We start from the raw sequence: 10,751 nt of genomic DNA, 5'->3' as shown, positions 1-10,751 counted from the left end.
TCCTCCCCCCCCCCGTCCCCCCCCCCCCCCCCCCCCCCCCCCCCCGCTTATGCTCTCTCTCTCTCTCTCTCAGATAAATAAATCTTAAAAAAAAAAAACTAGGATAACAATTTGAAGTTTAAGAAAAATCATTATGTGGACTGTGCTGGGAAATCAGGGAAGAATATTACTGGGTGGCAGTCATATCCAGTTGAAGTCAGCATGAATTTGTGGTAAGCCAGATCAGGATGGGTCTGTGACACATTCTGTTAACTTTCTGGAGCCAAGGAATTGAGAAAGCAGAAGTCATCCATGGTTGGGCATGGTGGAAAGATAAGTGGACTGGGAGATTGTATGTAGTAATAATGACAGTACTGAGTAGAAAATATCTTTTCTTCTAAATGTTGGTATAAGATATAGAAACCCTATCTGTATTTTTCAGCTACAGAAAAGAAATAGAATGGGGAAAAAGGCAAGGTGAGCTGAGTGAACTCTTTTCGTGGTCCTGACATTTCTCTGAATAGTGGAGTATTAGGTGTAGTTTGTTTAAGACTATTAATCTCGCTGCATCTGCTGGCCTTTTCTGTCTTGGGCTTGAGTTCAGAACTAAACAATTCAAATTCTTGTGCTCGGTGGTTTTGATTCTCATGGTTTTGTTAACTAGGCTAAAAGCAGTAGGTTGTTACTGTAACTGACTTGGCATAAATATGTAAATGAACAGTGACATGAAGAATCTGAATGTAAATTTAGGTCTGAACTTTATTTTACAGGGTTGTTTGAACTATTGTGATTATACATACTAGCAGATTCCCTATTATAATGGTTAAGAGTTCAGATTCTGGAACCAAACTCCCGGGATTTTTGCCATCTTCATCACTCACTAGCTCTGTGTCCTTGGACAAATCACTTGATCCCTCTATGCTTTTGTTCCTTCATTTGTGTAATGATGATATTAAGAGTGCGATCTCATAGAGTTATTGTAAAGATTAAAAAGGTAAAGTGTTAATAACATTCCCTGGCACATAGTAAGTACTATGTAAATGATTAGCTGTTATGTTCTTGTAAATAGCCTCATTTTTTAAAAACTGCTTTTTAACCTTTCATCAGATTATTGAAAGTATTATTGAGGAGAGTCAGAAAGTACTACAGCTGGAAGACGACTCTTCGGATTCCAAAGGAAAAGGGCACTCTGACCAGGCTACTGCCAGTTCTATTGTAGCTGGAACAGATCTTAGCAATATACCTGGACTGTTAGCCATAGATCAAGTACCGGAAGATTCCAAAAAGGCAGAGAGTCAGAATGCAATTGAAGAAACTGAATTAGAATCAAGAAGATGTTTTCCTTCTGATGACACTTATGAGAAGTCAGTTGATGAAATCACTAAGTTAACTGAAATAAGTTCAGCTGAGCAGCATAATGTGCCTGAAACTGAAACAGAAGTATTGAACAAGGAAGCCATGGAAGTCAAAGGAAGTGGTGATGTTCTAGAACCTGTGTCCTCAGACTCTTTATCTACTAAAGATTTTGCTGCCATGGAAGAAGTGGCTCCCGCCAAACCCCCAAGACAGCTTACTCCAGAACCTGACATTGTGGCTAGTACTAAGAAGCCTGTTCCAGCACGCCCTCCCCCTCCAACTAATTTCCCACCTCCCAGACCCCCACCTCCATCTCGACCTGCTCCACCACCAAGAAAAAAGAAAAGCGAATTGGAGTTTGAGGCCCTTAAAACGCCTGATCTAGATGGCAAGTATTTAATTGAGAAAGAACTTTTTGTGGAGAGATTTTGGAATTTTACTTTCTGGTTTTGTTTCAGTTTATGCTATATACAACCACGTCAATGACCATGACCAAGTTATAAAAGTTATTTTAGTAATAAAAGGTGAAAGTGTTTACATTGGTAGTAAGTTACTGTGTTCGAACATTTTAGTAGACTTCAGACTTTCAAATCTGTTACCATTGGAGACTTAAGATCTGAATTCAAGATGTAGATCTCTTCGTGTGTAAGTTGTATAACTTTGAGGAATTGAAATAACTTTTTCGAACCCTGGTTTCTCCATATATAAAATGAGAGTAATAAAACCACTTTCCTTATGGGATTGTTGTAAGAATCAGACAAAGGTTAAATCACTTTTGAAGCTCTATGTAAGGTCCTATATAAATACTAGTTATTGCCATTATCATCATCATCATTACTATCATTATTGACATTGCAGTTCCCAAAGAGAATATTACATCTGATACTCTCCTAAGTACGAACATGGCTTCAGAGAATACAGTCAAGGATTCTCAGCCTTCTCTTGACTTGGCAAGTGCTACCAGTGGAGATAAAGTAGTTACTGCCCAGGTTCGTGAATTCATGTTATTTTTGATAAGAGACTTTAACAACTTTCTGTAGCTGTCTGGTTTGTTGCTTGTCGAACCTTCTTTCTTCTCTAGGCAAAATATTTCCTTGTCCTTAAAACCTGGCCGTCTTATATCCCTTTTTTAGCTCTGCTACTACATAGCTAGGTGATTCTAACAAACTAATATCTGAGTTTCAGATGTCCCATTGATAAAATGAGGGGAAAACCTTCCTTGAAGGTGTCGTGCAAGGATGAAGTGAAATAAAATATGCCAAGTACCTGGCATGCAGTAGGCAATCAAAAAAATGAAAGATACTGCTATTTGTAACATTATTATAATGTTAATAAACATCAACTACAGTCTTTATTTACCTTACCTATGGTGGTCAAAATTGAGGACTTCTATTTACAATTTCCTTTACCTAATCATGAAAAAAACCTTCATATACTAGGCTGTATATCCCTATATGAGGCGATAGAAAGCACGTGAGAGCATGAATTTTTACCTTAGCCCAATTTCTGGGACTCAAGGCTTATGTGGTATCTATGGTAGGGACAGGTTAGCAGACTGGGAGATATGGCACTTCAGTCTTGTCATAGCCTTAGAGCAGAGACGCAGTAGCCTGTTTTCATAGAGTCCCTGAGCTAAGAATGGTCTTTACATTTTTAAAGGATTGTAAGAAAAAAAAAAGGAATATGTGATAGACACTATATGTGAAGCAGAAAGCCTAAAACATTTACTGTCTGGCTCTTTATACAAAAGTTTGCCAACCCCTGCCTTCAAGATAAGCACAAGTATAGCTCTGATTAATGGCACCCTTAGTGCTGGCATTCTGCTAGTAGAGAACTGCTTTTGGGTCAGGTTCAAATAGAACATTTATTTGCTTTCAAGACTAAGACATTATTTCATGGGCAGCAGTGGTTTTGATACCTAATGTTTTTCAGCATGCTGGGAATAATAAAGGACTGAAATGGAGTGTTTCATTTAAATTTTCAGTAGGCTCCATTATGTGAAGTATGGAATTCTTTAAACTGTGTGTGGTAATGAATAATTGAGTGTTTGTAGAAATTGACTCGTCTACTTTCTGTTTATAAAATTGTAATTTTAGGAAAATGGAAAAGCACCTGATGGGCAGACCATAGCAGGTGAAGTGATGGGCCCTCAGAGACCTAGATCCAACTCTGGGAGAGAGCTTACTGATGAGGTATGATTCGATTTTTTTTGTTCTTAAAAACATAAAATATAAAAGTCAGAGTGAAAAGATGAAGAGGTTCTCAAGATAAATGGTGGTTATGGTTGCACAGCATTGTGAATGTGTTTAATATCACTGAACTATACAGCTAAAAATATTTTACCATGATTAAAAAATTTTTTTAAGTTTATTGTTATTAAGCAAAAAAATTAATGTAGAAGGAAAAAATGAAAATTGATTTTCTTAGATAATAAAAAAATTTATATTTTATTTATTTTTATTTATTTATTTATTTTTAAGTAAACACTACACCCAATGTGGGGCTCAAACTCATAACCCTGAGATCAAGAGTTACATGCTTTACAAAGAAACAATTGCTGGAGAGGATGTGGAGAAAGGGGATCCCTCCTACATTGTTGGTGGGAATGCAAGTTGGTACAGCCACTCTGGAAAACAGTGTGGAGGTCCCTTAAAAAGTTAAAAATTGAGCTACCCTATGATCCAGCCATTGCACTACTGGGTGTTTACCCCAAAGATACAGACGTAGTGAAGAGAAGGGCCATATGCACCCCAATGTTCATAGCAGCAATGTCCACAGTAGCTAAATCGTGGAAGGAGCCGAGATGCCCTTCAACAGATGACTGGATTAAGAAGTTGTGGTCCATCTATACAATGGAATATTACTCAGCTATCAGAAAGAACGAGTTCTCAACATTTGCTACAACATGGACGGCACTGGAGGAGATAATGCTAAGTGAAATAAGTCAAGCAGAGAAAGACAAGTATCATGATTTCTCTCATCTATGGAACATAAGAACTAGGATGATCGGTAGGGGAAGAAAGGGATAAAGAAAGGGGGGGTAATCAGAAGGGGGAATGAAACATGAGAGACTATGGACTATGAGAAACAAACTGAGGGCCTCAGAGGGGAGGGGGGTGGGGGAATGGGATAGACTGGTGATGGGTAGTAAGGAGGGCACGTATTGCATGGTGCACTGGGTGTTATACACAACTAATGAATCATCGAGCCTTACATCGGAAACTGGGGATATACTGTATGGTGACTAACATAATATAATAAAAAATCATTTAAAAAAAAAAAAGAGTTACATGCTTTACTGACTGAGCCAATGAGGCATCCCAGTTTTGGGTTTATTTGTTTTGTTTTGTTTTCTGTTTTTTTTGTTTGTTTTTAAAGATTTTATTTATTTGAGAGAGAGAGAGACAGAGATAGCAACAGAGAGCACAAGTAGGGAAGAGAGAGAGAAGTAGGCTCCCCACTGAGCAGGGAGCCTGACTCAGGGCTTGATCCCAGGACTCTGGGATCATGACCTGAGTCTAAGGCAGACGCTTAACTGACTGAGCCACTCAGGCGCCCCAGTTTTTGTTTTTTTTAATATGCTGGAGTTTGCAGCTCTAACTTAAAATTACCTTTTTATACCATTATGTGGTAGAATAAATGTATTAAAAACAAAGCCCAAATTTAATAGAAGGTGGGCTTAAAAAGAACTTGATGTTATACGTTTTTATACTTGTTAGGTGATGTACAGTGTATACAGACTCAGTGCTTACCATTAAAATTTAGTATACATCAGTTGGCCAATTTATTCTGAATAAAGTTTTGAAGCAAAATCTTAGTTTTCATGTCTTTTTTCTTTATTTAAAGATTTTTTCTTTTAATTTTTAAGTAATCGCTACACCCAACGTGTTGCTCAAACTCAACCCCAATATTAAGAGCCGCATGCTCCACCGACTGAGCCAGCCAGGCGCCCCAGTTTTCATTTCTTTTAAATGATACGTTTGAAAAAATTATTTTACTTTGGAAAACGGTATGGCAGTTCCTCAAAGCATTAGGCATTGAGTTACCATGACTCAGCAATTCTTCTCCTATGTATACACCAAATAGAAATGAAAATATATGTCCACACAAAAAAAATGTACACAGGTGGGGCACCTGGGTGGCTCAGTTGGTGAAGCGTCTGCCTTTGGCTCAGGTCATGATCTCAGGGTCCTGGTATTGAGCCCTGTGCATGGGGCTCCCTGCTCAGCAGGGAGTCTGCTTCTCCCTCTGCCCTTAGCCCTCCCCCTGTTCATGCTCGTGTGCTCTCTTTTCTCTCTCTCTCTCTCTCAAATAAATAAAATCTTTAAAAAAAATGTATACAAGTATTCATAATAGCCAGTATGGAAACAACACAAACGTTCATTGCCCATGAATGGATAAATAAAATGTGGTATATCCAATCCACATGGACTGTTTTTTGGCAATTAAGAATGGAGTTCTGACACATGCTGCAGTATGGATGAACCTTGAAAACACGGTGCTAAGTGAAAGAAGCCAATCACAAAAGACCACATATGGGATGATTTGATTTATATGAAATGTCTGGAATAGGCAAACTATAGAGACAAAAAGTAAATAGTCGTTGCCAGGGGCTGGGAGGAGAGGGGAATGAGGTATGACATTTAATGGGTATGAGGTTTCTTTTTGAGGTAGTGGAAATATTCTAAACTTAAGGTGACTGTTGCACAACTCTGAATTTACTCAAAATCATTGAATTATACACTTTAAATGAGTGCATTTTGCAGTGTATGAATTGTATCTCACAAAAGAAGTTAAAAATTATTGTACACCGTACTGAATGTATCTAGAAAGTCCTTAGCTTAAATATTTGAGGATTTTGCAGACTCAAAAAGATAATTAAATTATAGGTCCTCTTGGTGTTATTTTTTACCTCAGGAAATTTTAGCCAGTGTCATGATTAAGAACCTGGATACTGGAGAAGAAATACCTTTGAGTCTTGCGGAAGAGAAACTGCCAACAGGTATTAATCCTCTCACTCTGCACATCATGAGAAGGACTAAGGAATATGTAAGGTATGGCCTGTTGTTACTATTTATCATTTGTAGTGTTTCAGAGTGGTGGCGAAGATTTCTGTGTTTATGAACTGTAACAGTCCTTAATTTGGTTTCATTCAGTCTTCTTTTTTTAAATTTGGAATTAAAATAGAGTTAGTTAATGTACGTATTCTTCAACATTGTTCTCTCTTAAGACCATACAGTTACTTGGGGAAAATAGTATATATCTGAAATCTCATAGTATTTCATTTTTCTTTTTAAACGATTTATATAATACTAGTGACATTATTGAAATATATTGAGGGTAAAAAGCCATGTGGAATGAATACCTGGTTTCTGAAACCTTGCTTTAAGAACCACAAATTTTATAAGTGATTGTGTTATCTTTGTAGGTCAGAAAATGGCTTTAGAGTGAGGTGATTAACTTTACTGTGAGATGTATGTAGATCGAAGAAATGATAATTGTGAAAGCAAATCTTAATAAAGTGTAATACGTGATGTACCTGAAGAGCGAAGAGGAAGTTAAACTGTCATTTCTGTGCAGCACGTTTTGTCCAACAAAAAGCCTTGTCGGTAGTAGGTTTTCCCTAAGTTCCTAAATTGCTTTCACTTGCATTTTGTACATTACACCATGCTTAAAGATTCTAGTTTTTGATCTGTCAAGTCTTACATTCTCAGAATCATCATTAAAATTAAACTTCTATAAAGTATGTTAACGTAGTTTTATTCTGAGTGCCTGAGTATATAGTATACGTAGATTGTTGAGAGGTATAGGGGAAATGGCTTCTTTTAAAATGACTTCTTCCCCTTATAGTAATGATGCGGCACAGTCAGATGATGAAGAGAAGTTACAGTCTCAGACAACAGATACTGATGGTGGAAGGTTAAAACAGAAAACGTGAGTTACAGTACATTCCTTTTCTTTATTTCAGACGTGAGTTACAGTACATCTCTTTTCTTTATTTCAAGCTTTTATTTAAAAAATACGAGAATTGCCTTACTGTTTTAAATCTATGCTCTATCTAGTTTATATGTCCATCTCCCACCACCATTTCCTGTCCCCAGCCAATGGATTATGAGTTGCTTGAGGCTGTGTTGGTGGTCATTTCTATAGTATCTGACAAAGAGTAAATGGTCAATAAATTCTGCATCATGCCTGTATTATTTTTCTGATAGTAGGTAGCAGAAGTGTTAGTAGAACATGATTGGTCTTAAAGTTGCTTTCAAATCCTGTTTTTCTCAATTCAACTATACAATTTTTCCCAACTACTCTGCTTCCTAGTAAATTTCCTTTTCTCACTTTCGGTGACACCTACTGTCTACATAACTTACACTTAACATTTTACCTTTATTTTATGTTATCTTAAAGTGTATTCTGAGTTCTTTTAAGATTTTATTTATTTAAGAGAGACAAACAGAGAGAGCACGAGCAGGGGGAGGGGTAGAGGGAGAGGGAGTAACAGACTTCCCACATGAGCAGAGTGTCCCACGCAGGGCTCAATCCCAGGACCTTGGGATCATGACCTGAGCCACCAGGCACCCTGTTTTCTGACTTTCGTTTTTTAATTTTTTTAAAAGATTTTATTTATTTATTGGTCAGAGAGAGAGAGAGTAAAGCAGGGGGAGCAGCAGGCAGGGGGAGAAGCAGGCTCTCCGATAAGTAAGGAGCCCAACGTGAGACTCAGTCCCAGAGCCATGAGATCGTGACCTGAGCCAAAGGCAGATGCTTAACCAACTGAGCCACCCAGGCGTCCCTGTTTTCTGCCTTTTTGTTTTTTAAGATTTTATTTATTTATTTGACAGAGATAGAGACAGCCAACGAGAGAGGGAACACAAGCAGGGGGAGTGGGAGAGGAAGAAGCAGGCTTCCCAGCGGAGGAGCCTGATGTGGGGCTCGATCCCAGAACGCCGGGATCACGCCCTGAGCCGAAGGCAGATGCTTAACGACTGAGCCACCCAGGCGCCCCTGTTTTCTGACTTTTAAAAACAAGATAAATAGGTGCAAAATAATGAAATCATATGTTGCAAAAGGATTGTAATCATGACATCCCTCTGTTTCCCTTACAAACATCTAGCACAAATGGTGGGCATATAGATTTTGCTTGATTATACACTGGTCACTTATTTGACAGTAATTTCCCAAAACAGATTCTCCTCTATAATTTGATCTTTTCCTAGTATGGGAAGTGTATCAAAGAAAGCATTGAGAATTCTTGGAAAAGATTTACCCACAATGCAGGTGTATGATGAAACCTCAGATATCTGGAGCTTGGCTGTCTAGCAGTGGCAACTCTCAGAAATCAGAGAATTAGGAATAATTAAGGAGATGGGTAAACACACAGGAGAGCTGTCACTTACTCCATGCATTAAAGCTCATTCTTTTTCTTTCTTCTTCTTTTTTTTTTTTTTGGATTTTATTTATTTATTTGACAGAGAGAGAGATAGCCAGCGAGAGAGGGAACACAAGCAGGGGGAGTGGGAGAGGAAGAGGCAGGCTCCCAGCGGAGTAGCCTAATGCGGGGCTCGATCCCAGAATGCCGGGATCACGCCCTGAGCCGAAGGCTGACGCTTAGCGACTGAGCCACCCAGGCGCCCCGTCTTCTTTTTATTTTAAGTTCTTCATGGGCTTGAACTTACAACCCTGAGACCAAGACCTAAGCTGAGAGCAGGAGTCAGATGCTTAACCCACTGAGCCACCCAGGCACCCCGGCTCATTATTTTTCTTAAAGAAAAGCTCCTTAGGTTTATTCAAAGCCATTATACTTACTTTTTACAGAATTTTTAAAAAATCTGGTCATCTGGTGTCTGAGGTCAAACAAAATAGAAGTAGCAAACTGTGACAACATGTAGGTCAACACATAATATCGTCAGGTAATATTTTGATTGCAAGAGAGGAATCCAAAAAATGATAAAAGGACTCATACATAGCACAGCTGTTCCATATGGTACTGCTTTCAACTTTTTCTCGACACGACACACAGAAAACATAGTAATAGTTCCACTGAACACTGGATAAACTAATGAGTCTATTGATGGCTGGAAGAGTCTGCTCACGGTTCTGGCTTCCCTGGGCCCTGCTCTGTTGCCCTGAAGGCTGAGGGGGAGCTGATATTATGGCCTACTTAATCCATTTGAAAGGCCCTGAGTATATTCACAGTAAAGGTGGTAACTGGCTGTGTTTAATAAAGAAAGCAATTTATTGAACATTAAGTGCCATTGAAGAAGGCACAAAAAATATATATTTTAGAAATGTTCTCATCCAAAATGATTAAAATATGCTTTCTTACTTAAAGTAGTAGTAAACCTATAGTTACCCAGAAAATATAACTTCTGAGTTACAGGTAGCAGAGACCTTATAATGATTTTTTTTTTAAAAAGATTTTATTTATTCATCTGAGAGAGAGCACGAGAGAGAAATCGTGAGAGAACACAAGCAGGGAGGGGGCAGAGGGAGAAGCAAGCTCTCTGATGAGCAGGGAGCCTGTTGTGGGGCTCGATCCCAGGACCCCAGGATCACGACCTGAGCCGAAGGCAGATGGTTAACTGAGCCACCCAGGCACCCCATGATTTTATTTTTAAGATTTTATTTTTAAGTAATCTCTATACCCAACATGGGGCTCGAACCCACAACCCTGGGATCAAGAGTCACACATTCCACCACCTGAGCCAGCCAAATGCCCTGAGACCTTATAGTGATTTTTTTTTTTTTGAGAGAGAGAGATTAAGAGCACATGTGCGAGCGGGGTGGGGGGCGGGGGTGTGTTAGGGGGAGGGCAGAGGGAGAGAGGGGGTACGGAGCTTGACATGAGGCTCCATCTCCTGACCCTGAGATGAAACCAAGTGTTGGACACGTAACTGAGCCACGCAGGCACCCCCTTATATAGTAATTTAAAAAATGGTTTATCATCTGTGTTTTCTGATATCAAAACTAATACAGGGATACCTGGCCTTGCTGGCTCAGTCAGTGGAGCTGCAACTCTTGATCTCAGGGTTGTGAGTGTTAGCCCCATGTCGGGTGTAGAGATTACTTTAACAACAAGAACAGGAACAGAAAAACTAATACAGAAATATGGAAAATGAAAGTCTCTCATACTCTCACCCCCAGAAATAACCAGTGTTAATAATTAGGTGTATTCTCCATAGAATTTTTTTTTCTCACAAAAGTAGGATTAATACTGTCTGCCTATAGTTTATTGGCTTGCTTTTTTTTGCCCTTTTTTTTTTAAGTAAGCTCCATGACCAACAAAAGGCTTGAACTCACAACCCTGAGATCAAGAGTTGCATGCTCTGCTGATTGAACCAGCCAGGTGCCCTGTCAGCTTGCTTTTTTTATTTTATTTATTTATTTATTTATTTATTTATTTATTTATTTATTTATTT

At 38.7% G+C, this 10,751-nt stretch overlaps 1 protein-coding gene across 1 annotated transcript in view; it reads left to right on the top strand.

Moving 5' to 3' along the window:
- WDR44 (WD repeat domain 44) overlaps positions 1–10,751 on the top strand; it is an 87,796-nt gene that overhangs the window by 42,289 nt on the left and 34,756 nt on the right. Inside the window, exons 4-8 of the mRNA XM_008706953.2 lie at positions 1,087–1,723; positions 2,194–2,324; positions 3,432–3,527; positions 6,253–6,389; positions 7,186–7,269. Coding sequence (XP_008705175.2) covers positions 1,087–1,723; positions 2,194–2,324; positions 3,432–3,527; positions 6,253–6,389; positions 7,186–7,269 — 1,085 coding nt within the window. The remainder of the gene's footprint in view (positions 1–1,086; positions 1,724–2,193; positions 2,325–3,431; positions 3,528–6,252; positions 6,390–7,185; positions 7,270–10,751) is intronic.

Source organism: Ursus maritimus, assembly GCF_017311325.1.
Source record: "Ursus maritimus isolate PB19 chromosome X unlocalized genomic scaffold, ASM1731132v1 scaffold_X1, whole genome shotgun sequence".
NCBI lineage: Eukaryota > Metazoa > Chordata > Mammalia > Carnivora > Ursidae > Ursus > Ursus maritimus.
The sequence above is the reverse complement of the archived record's forward strand: the minus strand, read 5'-3'. Positions and strand labels throughout refer to the sequence as shown.